This window comes from Anas platyrhynchos, chromosome 1 (genome assembly GCF_047663525.1).
Source record: "Anas platyrhynchos isolate ZD024472 breed Pekin duck chromosome 1, IASCAAS_PekinDuck_T2T, whole genome shotgun sequence".
NCBI classification, from domain to species: domain Eukaryota; kingdom Metazoa; phylum Chordata; class Aves; order Anseriformes; family Anatidae; genus Anas; species Anas platyrhynchos.
The window spans coordinates 15199828-15218947 of NC_092587.1; the positions used below are offsets into that span (position 1 = coordinate 15199828).

Here is a 19120-nt window from a genome sequence, read left to right on the forward strand (position 1 = left end):
TTTTATTAGCAGATTTCATCAGATAACTCCAGACTTTTGTAACAAACAATTAATGCAAATATTTAACACATCAATCCTTCCTCCACCCCAGTACTTCTATGTCAAAGCTCCTACTCGTCATCTCCTCTTTAGTATAATCCATCTTCTCCTTTCAGTGCCTTTTCTTACCCCATCTTCTCCAACCACATTAACTCTTGCCCACGTGGCTCTGCAAGGAAGGTTTTGCTCAGGTCTAGAGAGATGAAATCTATGGCATTTCCCTTTGGGAGCTCTGTTTGCTAACTGGAGGTTACGTGAGCTATGGTGGTTAGGTGAGTGTGGCATGCATACATCTACCTTTTACAAAAGTACGCCACATTTCTTCCCACTTATTCCTGTCTGGTTTTCCTCCAAATTTTGTTCTGAAGTCTTGCATACTACTGAGATAAAAATCATGGTTCTTGTTTACCCAGAACACTTTTTCCTTCCCTCCTTTCCTTCCCTGCCTGGCCGCTCCATACCCACAGCTCCCAAGCTGAGTTTTGGGGCCATTGTGTGCTGTTTCCTGGGGCACACACATAACGGGGCTGCCTGTCACGCCAACAGGAAGGTGAAAAGCCTTCCACGAGAAGGCTGCCGTGCTCCCTGCCTAGAGTCACGGCTGCTATTTCTTAGTAGCTGCATCACCTCGAGCTCTTTGCTGCTGTCAGCTGAAGTGAGGTAGCTGGGATGCATTTAACAAGGAAGAGTGGTTCACCGGGGGATTCACTGCAGCTCTTCTTGGTGTGCAAATGGACCCAAACAGAACTGAATTAGAAAACTTTTTCCTTTCAGTTTTCAATCGCTGTCAATTTCTGTGCTTCAGCAGGAAATCAGACTGATTTCAAGCTACCTCGGTGGTGTATTGACAAATGCAGCAAGCGATGAAGTGCTACCAAAATCATCATTTTCTAGTTCACTGCAAATATGTCCTGTCTTGTGTGTTTTATAGCACCCCAAAGTGAATCAATAAATTGTGTTTGGATCTGAAAATGCTGTGTGTCTTTATGGAGCTGTTTTCATATTTCACAGTAGGTACGGTAGTCACTTTGTGTACTATACATGCAGTAGTGAGCTGAAAATAAGTTTAATAACCCAATCTACCAGGTATCTTGTAAACCATAATGAAAACTATATACAAGTTATATACAAGCTGGAGATAAAATCTCTCTCTCAACTATTAGACTGTTATAAATTACAAGATTTCAAATATTTATATATTCTCTAGTAACTGTACAAGCTGTCTACAAACTGTCAGAGTAACATAGATGTATGTACAAGTATATGCAAACAGGGCTAACATTACTTGCTTCTTCAGCTGCGTGGGTAGGTTGTCAGCAGGGTATGAAATAGGAAAATCCAGGTGATTATAGCCTCCACGTATGTACATAAATACATCTCTATATTTACAGAGACACGTAAAGACTAACGAGCCCATTCCAGAACTTGGACCATAATCATGTGAAGTAAATCCCTCTTAGGGTATATGAAAGCGTCCATCAGTCTTTGTGTTCCTCGCTGCATCTGTATTCATCTTCTGTAAGTGATGCTGTGCTGCTGGAGGATATTCTACTTACAAAACTGAATCTAAAATTTTGTTTCTGCTGGATTCTGTAGGAAAAGAAATAGAAATAAATGTCACCAACGGAAGGAATATCTGGGGAAGGTAATCTCTGGTGAGTAATATAAGAACTTGCTACTCTAAAGCATTTGTGTGGGCAGGCTGCTGTTTAACATCTTTACCACCTTTTCTTTACAGCACTGCTGTGTTCGGGATGCTGCCCTCTTCTTTGTCACAGGTCAGTGACGAGAGGCTGTGTCCCTTTCCTATCCCTGCCTCCAAATTCTCCTTCTGCCCGTGACGTGCAGATAAAAGGGGCTAGTGATGAAGTCTCTGCCACGTGGACACTCCACCAGAGGCGTGTGAGCTCCTTGCAGGAGAACTATGGTGGAAGCACGAGGAGACCAGTGGTGATGGCCTTCACCCGTCTTCCCTCTGCAGGCCATCAAGGCATGGCAGGGATCAAATCCCATTAATAAACTGTGTGCTTTCTGCCCCGGGCTGACACAAGAGCTGTGTGATGAAGATGTGTTTGTGATCTAACCTAGTGGTTCCTGTGAGGTTGGAGAGGCACTGCTGGGAACAGGAGGCTTACCGTGTTCTCCCGGCTGCGTAGCCCATTGCTGGTATTGATGATATAGTCTTTGCTGGTACCCTTCTGCAATGAACACATGAAATTTTGGGTCAGGAAATGGATTGTTTCCTTTTTTCCTGCTCTCAGGGAGGAGCTGTGCCCTGCCAGACCCACCACGTGTGACCCCTTTTCCTAAGGAGGTGGCTTCAAGAGAAGTTCGTGGCCAGGCCAGTCTCTGGTGGGAATTACTGCTCCCACTGATGGCTCTCTAGCACCTGGACCAAGAGCCACTCTCACTCTCCCAATTTATCAGAGACCAGCAGAATTTTAATCATTAACGTTTTGAATACAGACGTGGTATAGGGCCTACGGCTGGATAGGCAGAGCACTGCACAAAGCAGGGTGATTGTGGGCAAGGTAAAGGGACAAAAGTAGTAAAAGAGGAAAACTGTAGTGTTACCTCAGTGAGCTTTAATTTGGGGGCTGTATCCTTCTTCAGCAAGATGTGTAAAACTGCATCATGAATGGAGAGGAAAAACATGGACGGCTTAATCTCCTCGTCAAAAAATTCGCACCTCTCCAGTTTCTCCAGGAAGCCCTCTGCAGGGGAAAAAAAACAAAGTGTAAAAGTCACCTGCAGGCCTTGAAAATGAAGTATCCTTCACATGTCCACTGAGTGAACGCAGGGCTATCTGACAAAATGCACAGTTTCATTTATTAGAGCAGACATTAGTGACGTGGAGAGGGTGGGACACCAACCCCATCGGCCCTGCCCTGCTTGATGCTGGGCAGGAGGGAAGAGGGGCCCGGCTCTCATTTAACCCAGGCTGCCCAAGATAGGGGCAGCATGGAGATGGAGCCGTCGTTATCCAGCTCTGGGAGGTAAAACTGGGAATTGGAATAATTTTTGGGACTGGAGCATCCGCAGAGAGGCTGAGGGAAACGTCAGTACTCACCGTGTGCCCCTGCAATGTAAATGTCGATGTCGATCCGGATAAATTCTTTCAAAGTCTGTTAAATAGCAAACAGGCACCATTTAGATAGTGATACGTTTGCTGATAGCAGCCATTACAGCAATTAACCAGAGCAATTTAAGGCATTGATTGTGTTTGAATAATGGCAAAGAGCTCTGCACCTGGGGGCAGAACAGTCTCTTCAGTGGCAGAGGACAGGGAGGACTGGTTGTTTTGGGGAGGGACAGTACTTAGTACATTCCACCCCCAGTGAAAAAGATGATCTCTCATAAACTGCATGGCTTTATTGTACCTACTTCACACATGATGAAAGTGAGCTTCTGGGGAGACTTTTCTAACTAGGGATTTCAGCAGAACTCCTGTTCCTGTTGCATGCACGCATTTAGTTCCTATGGAAATAGGTTAACCCAGCTAATGTGGATCTAGGTAGTTAACTTTAGCTATTGCTGTTGGAAAATGTTGTCCTCATTGCCCTGCTCAAGGTTGCCTTGGAAAGCGGGAGCAGGAGCAGAAATGAAACTCTGGTGCTCCAACTCCTGACCCCATGTTTAAAGCCATATTTCATAGGTGCTTTCTGTAAAACTTCCCAGAACCTTACCACCTGAGGAAAGGGTGCCAGAGCCAACACTTTAATTTCAAGAAAATTGAGATTAATTATTTAATCAGTTTCTGTAGAAGATGTAGATTCCAACTCACATAAACTCAAAGGTTGCCACTGGCTTTCCAGTCCATATAGAAATACCTCTATGAAGCACACGGCCACATTTATGTTTTTCTTTTCTACGATTGCTGTCTGTCTCGGCAATAAAAATTACCTTTTGAAGGACTCTCATGGCAGAAAAATCAAGGAAGGAGACTGCTGAGAAATCCAGCACAATGCTGTGGATGTTGACGTGGGGCACGGTGATGCCAGGCGGCAGGTCGGAGCTCCAGTCGATCCGAATGGGCAGGTCTGTCATGCTGGTGGGCTGGTCCAGCTCCTCTATCCTGTTGTTGTCTAACTCTTCATCGGACTCGTGCGTTTGGTTAGCCATGCAAATGAAGCCTTTCTGCATTGGCAGAGGAAAGTACCACAGTTACTACTTCTGTCTGAGACCCAGCCGGGTTGGAGCACGTCTTAAACAAGGGTAAGAGTGGTGGCAACACGAAGCTGGTGAGCCCATGAGGTGGAGCAGGACCCATCAGCACTTTACACCAGAAAAAGTTCTGCCTCTCCCTCATCTGGGGGAGTGTGGAAATGTTGGCTTTCCTCTAACCAATCATTTAATCGTCATCATAATCCGTTAATGATTGTCTTTTATTTTCCACAAGAATTTATTGTTCCCTCAAGTCAGCGATCAGATACACTTTGATTCAGTAGATTTGGAACAAGCCAACAAAAAGCATGCAGGATTTGTGACTGTGAGAGACATTTAAAACCTTATTTTTGAAGTGTGTTTATGTCATGAGCTAGTGACTTGCAGAATAGTGTGTCTAATTAGGACAGGAGGCCGTGACTGGGGAATAGCACGGCTAATTAGGACAGGAGGCTGTGAATGCTCCTCTGAACTTCAAGCCAGGGAGCTGGTTGCTTGATTCCCCAGGGTCTTGCCTCTTTTTTCCCACCCTGTCTGCAGCAGGTGGAGCTGCCTTACGTACAGGTGTCACTTGAAGCTCTCCTTTCTTCAGCATCTTTCTGATTTTCCGCAGAGCCTTATTGCGTTTCCTCAGGATTCTAAGCGGGTTGAAGCCAACCTGCAGAAACAGCACTTTAGTTCTTTAGGTTTAGCCCAAAGTTCCAGTAACATATCAAATAATCATGATGGTGAAGATTTAGGAAAAAAAAAAAAAAGCAAAAACTCTTGAATAATGACACAAGTAAAAATAAATGAGCAAATATCCTTAGCTGAAATAATTATGAAGCCTTAAGTTTATGGCATAGAGCTTTTTTATGGAAGGTATTGTTTTATATTTATTTACTACATTTTAATTTTACTACCTTTAAACATTTTAGTAATGTCTTTTTGAGCTGTTTTTCTCCAAAAACCAACTGCCTTTGGTTCAGCTGCTTGCCAGGGTCTCCCATCTGCCTCCCTCTGTTATTCCAGATGAGTGCCCAGGCTGCTGCCTCCTTGCCCTGCCAGAAGGCCCTGGTGCCACTGTGTCCCCATCCACATGAGGGTGCTCCTCAGTGGGGTCACACTGGTGTGGCTGGGAACAGGCTCAGGCCAGGGGCTGTCCCTGACTGGTGCCTTTGGTGCCTTGCCAGTTGGCATCTCCTGGGGCAAAGCCCCAGAGGAAGGACACAGCATCTCATGCAGCTCTTCTTTACAGTCATGATGAGCATGGTTTGGACTTGATGCTACCTACCACTGTTCACCAATTAAACAAACCCTTTTTTCCAGTCGGGAAGACATCTACACTAGCACGGGTTGCAATAGAGCATGATGATGCTGTAGCACAAGGCAGCAGCCCCAGCAAGCTGGTGAATTGCTGGCTAGCCCTGAGCTTGTCTTACTCATCTGTGTTATGAGATGGCCACCCAGGCTATCAAGCTCACAGGTTTTATATATGCTCTGTGCCACCTGACAGCAATGTGGATCTCGACCCTCTTTAACAAAATTAGAAGGGCAGGTATGTCAGACTAATAAGGGCTACAAAAATACTACATTCCTGTAAGACTTCTGAGCTTGTGGCTGGAGGAGAGAGGTTTTAGAAGTGCCCATTTTTGTTTGAAAAGGAAAAGAAAGAGAGAGGCATGGGACTTCACAACCCTCAGGAAAAAAAAATCCTTCAGACTTTTCTGACATGGAAGCCAAGGTCATAGAAACCCAAATGTGCTGGATTCCCTCATCCCTGTGCCAGTTTCAGTCCCTCACATGGAGAATGAGCCACTCATTGCCACTGCTCAGCATAGCCACTGCCTATCTGTTCCCCACAGAAGCAGCAGTCAGGGGAGGCTGTGGGTGCCAGATGGGCTCGGGCAGCCCAGGGCTGGTGGGCATCTCTGGCACAGGCAGGGCTCAGCAGCTCGTGCTGGTTGCAGGAAGACAGGGCGATTTCATTCAGCTTTTGTTCTGTTTGCTGCGATTAAGTTCTTCAGGGCAAGGTGAATAAACTAGCATTTATTGGGTGTAAATAATATAAATAAAATAATGCTCTTTATATTTTCTGTGTTCCCAGTAGATTTTCTAAAGGACTTAAAAGCATGTATATACATTGCTATGGTAAAAGTCCAGCACCAATCAGGCTGTTCTCTTTCTCAGAGGTATGTATGTACACGTGGGACTACAGCAGTGAATAATTCATGAAAATCATCTCTGAACTATGAACAGACTGCGTAGTTATGGGGAAATTGTATTCAACCTTAATGTGTCACATAATTCATCTGTTCAAACTGACTGCCCCAGGCACTTACAGCAGTGATGAGTTTCTCTTTGAAGAATTCAATATTAGCAAAGAAGATAGGAGATGAGCATCTGAAAATCTTCACTCCCTCTGGCTCATAGATCTGCAACACGGAGAAAAGGTATCAGTAACAACGTCTGGTACAGAAAGGCAAATGCAGCAGGAAATAAAAGAAGCATGAGGTTTCTTACGTCAGTGTAATCCTTCCTGTTCCTGTAGATGTTACTTCTCCCAACGTTGGCCAAAATGGTGCAGCTCGGGCTACAAACAAACACGGGTGGTTATTTGTACCCCATGTTGAAACCTGGAGGAAGGGGCAGCTGGGGTTGCTCTCAGTTTGCTGTGTGGTTCTCTGAGGGTGAAAACCTTCTTTGCAAAGCTCAGCCCCTGCCTGTGGTGGCCATGCCCTGAGCACAGCTGCAGCTCTGGCCGCCCTGGTGAAATCAGCCAAGCATGGAGCTGTGCTGGATGAGCAGAGAAATGTCTGAAAGATTTAATTCAGATGGGAAGATGCTGACAGGAGCAGCCCTATTGCTGCCTGGTCTGAACTTCTTGCTAGTGAGCAGCCATCCGCATGGCTCCTGGCCAGAGCAAGACCTGCATCCCCCCGACCTGCTGGGCAGCTCACACAGGGTGCCTCTGTCCCTGCGTGTGCACACCTCTGTAAGGCAGCCCCCTGTCTGGCCTGTAATGGTATGTACAGTCACACTGAAGTAGCCAGTGTTGATATCCCTTTTGTTTTTCTTGCAGGTTTAGCCTATTTTTTGGTGGTGTCCTGCATGCACAGAGCTATAAGCATTTCCTTCCTCACAAACACCACTGGCCAGATATTTTTGGGCACCTCAGTGTATGTTTCCACTGAGATTTGCAGCACCAGTAAAGACGGAAATGTTATTTCTCAGACATGCAAAAGCTGGCCACCATCACTCCGCCTCGCCAAGAGCTCAGCACTGCCTATCAATGGTGGTCCCATGCTCCACAGACAAGCAAAGGCCCTGGAAAAGGATCCAACATTCAGGGATTTCTGCACATGACTGGTTTGCCCAAACATACTTGCTGGTCTTCTCTGCACAGGGGGAGTTAATTTGTAACAGGAGGCCCTGAGATGTTTTATCACCACGTCTAAGCACTCACAACTGGGAGCGGATCACCACGGTCAGCAGCTCAAAAGCCACGGCAGTTGCCAGCCCAATATCCAGGCCAAGGAAAACGGCGGCTAAGAAAGTCACCACCCAGATCACCTGCAGGGAACAGAAGGACATCAGTGGTTATGAGCGTGATGAGGACCAGGATCGTGAGCCCCGAGTGAGAGCAGCAACCTCTGTACTACTTTCTCTGATCTGGTACAGGATGTCAATTTTTTTGTTATTATTATTATTATTATTATTATTATTATTTTAAATGATTTTGTCTTTCATAGCTGCTTATCTTGTAAAATAGGGCTGCGCTCACCAACAAGCACCAGGAAGCAATTCTAGAGACAACAGTTTCTGTACAACACATTTGAAGGATCAGAATAATAAAAGTGTGAATCTTTCATAGGTGGTTCACCAAATGCTTGATACAAATCCAAGAGAAGTGCAAGGTTAGAAGTAAATTGGTGTCCTGGTGAAGCTGAGAGTTGTAAATATGCCTCGTACAGCAAGACAGGCAAATTTAGCTGCCGTGAATGTACTTGACTGATAAACACAAATTACTGGATAATAATGAATATTTTAACTGCAGATCTCAAAGCACATTTTCATCTGGAAAATGACTGTTTTGCAGCTCAGAAACCTGAGGTCTGGTATGATTCAGAAACACAAAGAACTGACAGATGAGAAAGGCAAGAGACCATCTTCTGAGAGGTAAGAGGTCCTGTCCTGCAGCCACCAGCTTGACTGTTGGGAGTAAATCCTTCCAGCCATGGTCTGCACTTGCTTTTTGTGTATTACCTTCCACCTGTTGTGCTACATGAGTTTATGAAAGGGAGAAAATGTTCCTGTAGTCAATGCAGCATATATTTAGACTTTTTTTGTTTTTTAACTTTCTTTCTATGTTTGAGTTTATATAAGGAACTGTTTTTTGATGAAATGGTTGAAAATGGATGTCTCCTAGAGAGATGAGCAGACAGAATTGACTCAGGATAGCTGGGACACAAAGAAAAACATGAGCAAGGGGCGCAAGAGTAAAAAAGGCATGCTCTTGTTGTCCTTTCCATGTAGAGAAGCAAGGCAGCTGTAAAAATAAAGATGACCTTTAAGAGCATTTGCATAAGAGGTGACTTTTCCATAGTGCTTCATTCCTGATTGCTTGTGGGACTCCACTTACACAGTCATATTTGTCCTTCCTCCACAGGACGCCCACTTCCTTGAATTGCATGAGCATTCCTTTCAAGTTGCCCAGAGCCAAAGCTGCGAGGACTGACTGTTAAGAAGAGCAAAACGCATACTGAATTTCAAAGCATGAAAAGCACATATTGAACATTTAGCCTTAAAACATTTTACAAACAGGGCCAAAATGCAACTCCTCCCAGTGTATCGCTGCTGCGGGTCGGGATGCCCCGTCCATCACACTGGAATCTCCCTAGCTGTGGTGCAGCTCAGGTGCCTGACTTGGGGCTGCAAATCCCACTTACTTTTGGCACCTAAAAGCTGGTGCTCTGATGTCTGGTGTGTGGGCACCTGCATTCCCTTTGACCACAGGTTCGTGGTTCTGCCTGTCATAATCTGGGAGAAACAGTCTAGTTTTGCAAAACCCTGTTCGGCTCCCACTGAAGTCTGTGAACATTCCCAGTGCCTCCTAGAGCAGCCCTAGGTTTGGCAAGCAGGAGGAAGCACGAAGTAAGGCAAGTGAATACCTTCTGTAATGGTTCCAGGAGAAACCCGATGGCCAAGATGACAATCAAGACGATGAATGCTGAGATAATACCAGCAATCTGCAAGAGGGAACAATTCCACCATGAATAAGTGCCCAAAGGCATTAGGGTCAGAAGTGAAAAAAGAGACCTTTCTCACATTAAAAGCCATCATTACCCGTTGTATTCTTTACCTGTGTTTTGCCTCCTGTGCTCTCCTGCACACCTGATCTTGACAAAGCTGTACTGGAGGCAAATCCTTTGAATGCTCCACCAACGATATTACCCAGTCCAAAAGCAATTAGTTCCTGGAATAAAAACGAAAAAAGACTGTTCTTAAAAGCTAGTCTGTGATGGTTATTCACAAGAAAAGCATTCCAAAAATGACTTACTTCCCACTGACAAACGCACAGTACTGACCTCTGTGTCATTGACCTACCTGGTTGCCATCTATCGGGTAGTCGTGCTTGATGGAATACACTTTAGCCACGGAGAAGGCTACTGCAAACGCAACGATTGCAATGGAAATGCTGTCACCGATACACTTCTGGAGGATGCCTATATCAGGTGCAACAGGAGCTTGAAATCTGGAAGACAAAAATCTCTGCTCTTTAAGGATGTGCCTGGGGAGACAATTTGCCAAGCGAGTGGGCAAGGCAGCGATCCAGCTCATGCAGTTTTAGCTGAGCACCTTGCAGAGCTGAGACACATAATTGCAAATCTGAACCCTGTAAAGCTCTGGGGGATCCTGGATTGGGACTGGGACTCTCTTTATCTGCACTCATCTCAAGTGGTGTCTCTGTGGGTTACCATTTACTTGGCCAGGACCAGCCATAGTTTATCTTGGCTGAAGTGTGTGCATGGTTCTGCCTTCTAATTACACATAGATTTAGAAAATCCCTGTGTGATTCACTGAAGCACTTTACACAGCTAAACAAACATTTACTAAGTCAGGTTAGCCCCTCTGCTATATGCTTTAGTGTTGCCATGTCCTGCTCCTTTGCTCAGGGCCTTCTGCAGATCCTGGGGGGAATTCCTCTCTGCTATTTTTTTTTTTCTTTTTCCAGTGAACTGATATCTGAAGAGTGGAGACTCTTGAGCAGAATTAGCTGTTCCTCTGCAAACTTCATCTACTAACAGCCCTCGGGCTACAAGTGCTGAGTGCCCTGGTGAGTAAATGGCTGCAGTCTGATGTCCTAGTAAATGCCTTCCTCCCTCCTTTAAACTTAATGCATGTTTGTTAAGTCTTTATGCCAAAATTCTGGCATACCTGGATATATTCTATATACCACATATACTCTACCTATGGATATATAATCTATATGTGGATATACTCCCAGAGGAGTGTACATCGAGGCCTTTTGAGGGTAATGCTGCCAGGGGAAAGCTCATGACTGGTCACAGGGGACAGGGGACCAGCAGGAGATCTGCGTGGGGTCATTGTGGCCTCCCAGGGCTGGTGGTGGCTGCTGAACCATGGGCATACTTAGGGGGAAATGCAGGGGTTCAGGTGTGCTCAGTAAAAGGGGCATATATCAAAATCCTGCTCAGCAGCTTGGGAAATGAAGCATGAGATTATTTCATGCCACAGTTTCAGGAAAGAAAAATCATTCCTTGTTGCACAGATGTGCTACAGTAAGTAACTTTTATCTTTTCAGAATGGGTCCTAATATTGTTGAGAGCAAACTTTCTATTTACCTGCTGAAAGAAGATGAAGTAAGTGATTCTGATCATAAAATAGAGCCAAAATGATTTAGCCCTGACAAAATAGAGAGAACATTTTGCTCCATTAGTAAATTGTAAAGAAATAACTTACCCTTCTTCTAGCTTTCCAACAACAGCTACATTAAATCTTTTTTCAAATTCGAGAAAATGGGAAATCAGTGCTGCTAAGACTGTCTGAAATATAAAACCCAATTCCATTAGGAACATTCAAATAAAAGTATGGAGAAACCATTAAGAAACATTTCCTTCCCTCTCCCAGACACTCTTCAGCCTCATCACCAGCAGCAGGATAGTGCCCTAAGCCTGCACATCCATTTCATGTTCATATGTGATTCCTGAATAACTTTATAGGCATGGCTTTACAGTCATAAACCCCACAGAGAACACATCAGAGTACCTCACTAATATAAAACTAATAGAAAATAGAAAACTAACAGAAAACAGGTGGGGAGGGAGCTGCCCTGTCATGTTTTCCCCCACCCCGCTGCAGCTCAGGGCAGCTTGTTCCCTCTGCTGCTGGTGAACAAAGCTAGCCAGCTAGAGGGCTGCTCCCCACGTCGCTGTAGTGATGGAGCAATCACGAAATCGAATAGGGGTGACCATTACCACAATCAGCTCGATGGGGATGGGAGCTGGTAACTTCGCTTTGTAGCGGTCGTTCAACTCTTTCACCACAAACACGATCAGCAGGACAAGAAGGGAGGTGAGGAGGTCGGCGATGTTTGTGTCTTTGATCTGGCTGAACACACTCTCCAGAGTCTGCAAAATCAATAAGAAATGTGGTGCTTTTCAAGCAATAATGCCTTGACACAGCAGCATTATTCTTTCCAGAAATGCCTGTACCTAAACCACCCTAAGGACTGTGGGGTTGGGATTTACTTCTGGTGTACCGTGGAAGTTGCAAGCCCCAATGAATGCACACACACATCCATGAAAGCATCCATGAAAGGCCCTTTGCAATGGCTCTCATCCCTCTCCTTCTGGGCTGTCCCCTCTTCTACCTCCTTTCTCATCCAACAGCCCTCAAGAGTCATACACACATTAGATAAATAAAATATTGGTCCAGTTAAAAGGACTAATTTGAGCCAAAGTTGAACACAAAGTTAAAATATGCTAACACAACAGAAAACACTATCTAACCAGCCCAACAGGGTGTGATTTGGTCTCTGGAGAGAAATTTAAAGATCTGTCGTATACTGATAACACATCTTTTATATTTTTCTCTTGTGTTTCCTCCTGCTTGGCTCTTTGTTCGCTCAGGTATGTTATTGCTGCCTAGTGGCACACAGTCAGGCATACACCACAGGTTCCCATAACATTAACAAGTGCCGAACAGCTAGCACTTACATAGATGATGCCAAATGGTACATTATATCCAGGGACAGACAGCTGAAGCATGAACTTCAGCTGGGACACCAGAACATGGATGGCTGCAGCAGTTGTGAAACCACTGATTAATGAATGTGATAAATAAATGACGATGAATCCAAACTGGATAATTCCCAGAAGCAACTGAAATGCAAAATGACCATGCATTAGTGTGATTCACTCATGCTTTTAAGCAATAAACATATTAAATAGGAACAGATTTTCACCTAATCCTGTACATCCAGGGACTGAGGAAGATACTGTCACCAGACTGGCAATAAAGGTTGAGACTTAGCAACAGGGGGCATAAGTCTTATAGGAGTAATTGCTACAGCAGTTAAAACCTATTATTTTTATTTTATAGCTAAAATAAATCTTCTTTAGTCTTAGGGTTTTCAGTAGATGTGTTTTTACTTGGTACCTGTGCTTCATGAAGAATGAACATATAAATATATTAGGAAGGAATTAATTTTAGGAATTTTTAGGTCTTTTACAACATGAATCAGTGTGTGGCAATGGGAAGCAGACAGACATGTCCTCATCAGTACGCCAGGGTAAGATACATGGGAATGGGAAGAGAATTATTTCTGTGACTCCTCTGGCAGAAAGCAGAGGATGGCCAGTCACCATCCATCTGTTTACATAAGTGCATGTAGACGAATGCGGGCAGACACACATATATTTACCAACCTGGATGATCCCAGCAAGGAAGGTTACAGATGCAGCTACCATCACCCGCTCTTGATCTATGATTGAGGTGTTGGTGGAAGTGTCATTTACAGTACTATCGGGGACCAGCCTGACGACAACTCCTCCCACCATCAGGCTCAGGACAGGGAAGGGACCTGTGCACAAGGCATGCATTAGACACAAAAATCCAGCCTGCAAGTTCTTTGGCGACGAGGGCGGTCAGTGTGCCTGAACTTACCCACTGAGATGTGCCGGGATGTGCCGAAGATAAAATAGACCAGGACTGGGAAGAATGCTGCGTAGAGCCCATAACCAGGAGGGACATTCACCAGCAAGGCAAACGCAAGACCTGTAAGGACAGACAGCAGGGTGGGGAGGTGTGTGTGGCAGGCTGGAGCCAGCAGCCTCCTTCCAGCCAGCTGAGTTGGAGCAGAGGTTCCCCAGAGCTGTTACCTTGCAGCACGGACACCAGCCCTGTGTTAATGCCAGAGATGATATCGCTGAGGATCCACTCCCTGAAGCGGTACGCCGGCAGCCATGAGACGATGGGAAAAAAACGCAAGGCAATTCTTTTGGCCTTTTGCCGGGAGCAACTGTAAAGACACAAGAGGACATAGGTCTCTGGGTGAACGTCCCAGATGAATCTGAGTCTCAGCACACCAGGATGTGCTCCCTATCTTTGGAGGGGAATGACAGGAGAAGGATTGAGGTTTGGCTTGCCAGAGGTCAAAGTCTCGCCAGACACAGCCCTGAGCAACCTGCACAGTCAGCTCCGCTTCCAGCAAGGGGCTGGATGTGGTGACCTCCAGAGGTCCCCTCCAACAGAGACATGGTGAGTCTGTGCTGCCAAGTGCCCAGGAAAAGACAAGCTGCCTGGGATACAATTGTAGGAAGACCTTTAAGGGTAATAGCAGCTAAAAATCTTTAGAAAATTCTGACCGTGCATGTAGTAAATCAGTTTTCATTTGCTTTGTTGGAATCTGAAACAAAAGGTGTCAGAATGGACTTCATGCTATCTGAGTGCTGCAGTCCAGGTTGTTTCTTAGATCCATATTAAAGAAAGAAACCTTCTTACCGAAAATACAGTTTCAGGTTATCCCAAAAGTTTTTATGGTATCTGTGCAATTTCTCATGCTCTTCATCAAACGAGTTCTCCGAGTACACTGGTCTGGCTACGATATAGTGGTTGCCTACAGGTTCAACCATTTCGCCTGGAAGACGAGGATGGGGACTGTTGTGTGCCTCTCTTTGTCGTTAGTCAATTAAAAACCTGAAATGAAGTACAAAATTAGCTCCCTATGTTCTGTGGGGTGAGTAGCCATAGCATAGATGAGTGAGCTCCAAACTGAGCGTTGCCACCTTTGAAGATCAAAAGACAGATGGCTGAGAGACACCCGCTTCATTTGGCCAAGGTGAACTCCTGCCCTTCTCCTCCCACTGCAGGGCAGTGTTTCACTGGAGCATGAAACATTTCTTTCTAAAGATGCAGCCAAAAAGTGGACAAGATGGATTTTGAGTTAATTTATCTCTGAGTCGGCTGTCTACAGCTGATAACTATCTCTCTCAAGGGGACTAATCTCTTACGGAATGAACAAGCAGATCCCAAACATTTTGTCTCTGTGGCACAGTGAAGAAGCACTGAGCCTGGACAGGAAGGTTGGGAGCTGAAAGCCACCGCAAATCCAAGGGGAAAAGGCAGAGCCAAGGCTCAGCCATTCCCTCCTGGACTCAGAGACAGGGTTCAATCTTTTGGCTTGTGTCTGGGTGTTGGGGACTCAGCAGTAAAAACGTGTATTTCATGCTCACAAACAACTGTCGCAATGTCTGACCTAAATATGGCTTTCCGCCTTGTCCCACCCCACATTGACAAGTTTGTGCTGAATAAAGGCTTTCCTCCGTCACTCCAGAAATGACCCCTGAAGCCCACATTGCACACAAAGAGATTTAAGATTCACTGCATTCATACCATGGGGTATTTTTCAGCAACTCCTTGACTCCATTGCTGTGCTGCCCACTGTGCTCTGCTATGTTTCTCTCAGTGCCTCGCATTCTTCCTATGTTAAAGCCACCTAATAACATTTATTTCTATTGTAGTCACCATTAAATATTTAATACAGTACTAGTCCTAGACAGCAACAGTGGGACTTGCTCTTGGGAGCCTCAATACCCTGACAATAAGTAATTTCTCTTTGTTTTCTCTCCCTTATCATAAATGTTCCTTATGCCTTGCTGCTTGCTGGTCTTGCAAGCTGACTTACACCGAAACACCCCACGTGCAATTCTAATTTCCACTTGTGTGTACAAAATATTTGGAGGCATCAGGACATATTTTCAAGTGGCACAAAGTGCTTTGCATTGTTATGAACAGACAGAAAGCTGTTTATCTGTAACAATTTTTGCATTAAAATGTAAATCCTATCCTGAAACTCACTGCTTTGCTATAGCTCGGGGTGTTATTGACCTACTTCAAATAATCTCACTTTTAGCTTTCTCTTAGTTTATTCTGAGGAAATTCATGAATGTAAAGAGGTCCAAACGACATCAGATGAACCTCTTAGATATGTTATATTTTTTGTGGATATATTATTTTGCCATAGAAGATTCACTATTTAGGCAATGTTTTAAACATTTGTAACATAAAAAAAAAAAAAAAAAAAAAAAAAAAAAAAGATCTGTGATATTTTCCAAACACAGGCAAGTAATTATTCTATGAGGTTAATATTCAAAATCTAAGGTCGTTCAAGACCTTGACCCAAAGCATGTTAAAATCAGCCAGAGAAATCACACTCCAATCCTATAATTGCACTTTACTGTCCTTCCCTCTGTTTGGTGTCAAAATCTGATGCTGATGAAATTGAAATGAAAAACTTGGTTGATTTTGTTCTTTCTCTTGTAGGTCTTGATGTATATAGAATTTCAGAAAGCAGTTTTATGTGTCAATTAGGATTTCAGGAAGGGGTTTTATCGGTCAAAGACTTTAGAATTGCTGTTTCTTACTCTATCAGTCCTTTACACTTCAAATCACAGCGAGGGATATTATCAAAAGCCCTGCTAAATAGTTTTGCTCATTACTTTGTAGGGCATAAGATGTACTATTTGTACCCTTTGAAATGGTCATAAGCCATAAAAAGAAAAGAAGCATGTGGGTTACTCTTTCATTTCAAATTTTCTCCAGTTCTGCAGCTGTTGTGAATGCTTCACTTGTCTCCCCTGTGCCTTGCCCAGCCTTGATCCTTTCCTCAGACCAAATTTAATGCCCCCATCTCAGGAAACATACAATATGCCTCTGTAGAACTCTAAATCTTCTTTGGTTTATCAGTGCTTGTGTTGTTGAAAGCATAAGTATTTTGCATGTCTTTTTTTTTTTTTTTTCTTTTTCTTTTTCCTGATAGAAACCCCATTTTACCAGCTAGCTTTGATGGGTTGCTTAGCACTGCAAAAGGAGCCCTGGATTCTCACCCTGAGGGTCTCATCCAGTTGAATGATGTGTGAAGCATGGGTCTGCTTCAAAGATGATAGTGCCATGTGGCATTATCCAAATTAAGTTTAACCCAGCAAGGTTGAGTGCCTGAAGCGCAGAAGAAGGTGCCTTCAGCCTGTTTCCTGGCAGGGTAGATGAGACCTTATGGATCACCACCCTACCACAGCTAGATGACCACTGCTGCTAGTTGCTCTCGAGCTTTTCTCATCTTGTTCCCTTTTCCATGGGCTCTGCCAACAGCTTTCTGCTGCCATAACTTCGGTCAGTATTGCTTTCTTCTTTCTCATTCTCATTTTCCTCACATCTATATTTACAAATATAGGATCCCCTTTGCATGGGTAGTTTTGGGGCTGTCTGCACCATTACTTATTTTAGGCATTTTAGGGAAAACAGGGATATTGTGGAAAGTACCAGTATAGTGGAGACTAAGATCCTCTGCAAATCCCGTGGTGGGGATGTCTGTACTCCAGTGATCCCCACTGTCTTCCCAGTATGTTCCCATCATAAAGTCCTCGGACTTCTTGTGGGAAGGTGGCCAATCTCTCACACATAAAAGGCTCCAACTCCCCTGCTAATCTCCACATTTGTGAACCATTGGTAATACATATTTTGATGTACGTCATTTTGTTGAGCAGATTAACAAAACCATACTTTCCCCCCTTACTTAATTTATCCTAAATATTGACTAAGAAACACACACAAAAAAGTGATAACTTTAACAGAATAATTAAATTTGTCTCACTTTTCAGTGAGATACACACAACCTCTGTTTTTCTATAATATGTTTAAAAAATAATCCATGAGGGAGCCTTTCACATTTTACAAGAAATATTTCATTTATAAGCATTACTTCCCATATCCCATATCCAGACTGGCAAGTGAAAATCCTACCTGATGTGTCTTCTGTGAACCTCTTCAGAAGAATCCACACAAGGATTTTATAGAAAAAGATAACCTTGAAATTTTCTGAGGCAGCACAGGTATCTTGTGCTGCCCTTCATTTCAGAACCTCCCTAAATACTGCCAGCATTTTAATAACTAACTTCAGTTAACTTTTACAAGAAAAGGAAGATTTCACTGTGGCCTTGACCATTGAGTCCACTCTCAGGAGGGATGATAAGAGTCATTTCTTAAAGTTCTCTGGGATATTGCTTAACTTTGTTTGGAAAACTGTTCCTGATTGGTCTGCAGAGATTAATGCAGGAAAATAGAGATGAATCAGGTTGGTCTGTTGCAATGCTTTGCTGTGCATCTGCCAGGGCTCTGTTGGGTGTAGTAGGAAGTGGTGACCAGAGCCTAGGTATGGCACCCTGCATTTCGTAAAGAGTGACCTGGTGGTAAGCGAGATGGGACTGCTGGGTGTGGTAGCCCTGGACAAGGTGTGTCCTCTGAACCTTTCTCCCAAGCACTATAAGGGACTCGACATCATCCTTCCAGGAGGAATTCTGGAGTGCTTAGGTCCTTATCAAATATAGCCATGACAGGGCTTTCAAAGGCCAGCTGTGAGGCGGTGGCTCTGATGGCTGCAGCACCCCGTGACAGCCGGTGGAAAGGTGCAGGCTGTGTGTGCAGCCGAGTGTTGGGGCACAAACGTGGTATAAGTGGGTTGGATGGCCCTACGGGATCCTGCTCCCCTTCACTGCCTGTAAAGGAACTGAGGGGTCCTCCCTAGGCCAAAGCAAGTCTTTGTAAACATTTCTGTGAGGTACCCCAAACCACTTCAGGAGGTAGATGAAATAATATTCCAATGTTATTCCAACTGTGTAACTCCAGCAGTAGGTACCTGTGCTCAGGACATCAGTACACCCTCAGTGCTGAGGTGCTGAGGACACCTTAGCATCAAATTTTCCTGATGAAAACCATCCTTGGGACCCTTTCCTTAGGTCACGCTGCCACAAACGCCTGCGCACACTTCAGCCATTGATACCTGTAATGTCCACAGATGGCCATAGGGTGCTAAACTCCTCAGGGAACTCCTCTGGTCTGGAAACCAGAGCTTGTCTTAGCCTTTGGGGGTTTGAAATCACAGATCCTGCCCCTGAAGGAACAGGTTCCATGTTTTGATGAGGGGCATGGCGTAAGGGAGGGCACGGTGTGAGGGAGAGGAGACTGCGTGTGCTCCTGAGGCACAGCCAGACACAGGAGTCTAGGAGGAGGCATAGCAGCAGCAGCCTGAGGTGCTGCTCTCCGATGGTTTGTACATATTTCAGTCAATGATTAAGCCAAGAAATAATGGAGTGAGCAGAACCCCAGTACCCATCCCCACAAGGTGTGTGTCTGTTTGCTTGTGCAATCAGGGTTTCTTTTCCTGTGCTCTAGCCCATGGCTCTGGGCTCTCTGAGGCTCTTTATGGCCCTCAGGTGCTTTTGAAAGTTTAAGCTACATTTCCAACCAAGACCATAAGCTCTTCTACTCAGTAAAGATCCCAGGTCACTTCCTGAACCGGAGAGTGCCTTCCCTTTGACTGCACACCCCTGCTTTTGATAACTGCTGAAAGGCTTAAGGG

The 19120-nt window shown here is 44.6% G+C and overlaps 1 protein-coding gene across 1 annotated transcript; it reads right to left on the reverse strand.

Annotated features, from left to right (window-relative positions):
• Positions 1–1089: 1089 nt before the first annotated feature.
• Positions 1090–17658, reverse strand: SLC26A3 (solute carrier family 26 member 3). The gene is made up of 21 exons (XM_027459032.3): positions 17506–17658; positions 14209–14403; positions 13587–13726; positions 13372–13482; positions 13134–13288; positions 12423–12587; positions 11682–11834; positions 11167–11249; positions 9790–9937; positions 9545–9658; positions 9354–9431; positions 8825–8920; positions 7649–7755; positions 6706–6775; positions 6525–6617; positions 4766–4861; positions 3943–4176; positions 3110–3164; positions 2614–2753; positions 2175–2237; positions 1090–1629 (listed from the first exon to the last, which is right to left on the reverse strand). The coding sequence occupies exons 2-21, from the start codon at positions 14337–14339 to the stop codon at positions 1606–1608; spliced, it is 2256 nt and encodes a 751-aa protein (XP_027314833.2). The 5' UTR covers positions 14340–14403; positions 17506–17658; the 3' UTR covers positions 1090–1605.
• Between the last annotated feature and the right edge of the window lie 1462 nt (positions 17659–19120).

What these genes read in the sequence shown, in the direction of transcription:
- SLC26A3 (XM_027459032.3), bottom strand. Translation starts at nt 14,339, where the DNA reads ATGGTTGAACCTGTAGGCAACCACTATATCGTAGCCAGACCAGTGTAC. An exon ending in GCACAGGAGGCAAAACACAG is followed by an intron (nt 9,432 to 9,544) that starts GTAAAGAATACA and finishes TCCCTCTTGCAG; the next exon opens with ATTGCTGGTATTATCTCAGC. An exon ending in CCAAATTAAAGCTCACTGAG is followed by an intron (nt 2,238 to 2,613) that starts GTAACACTACAG and finishes TGTTCATTGCAG; the next exon opens with AAGGGTACCAGCAAAGACTA.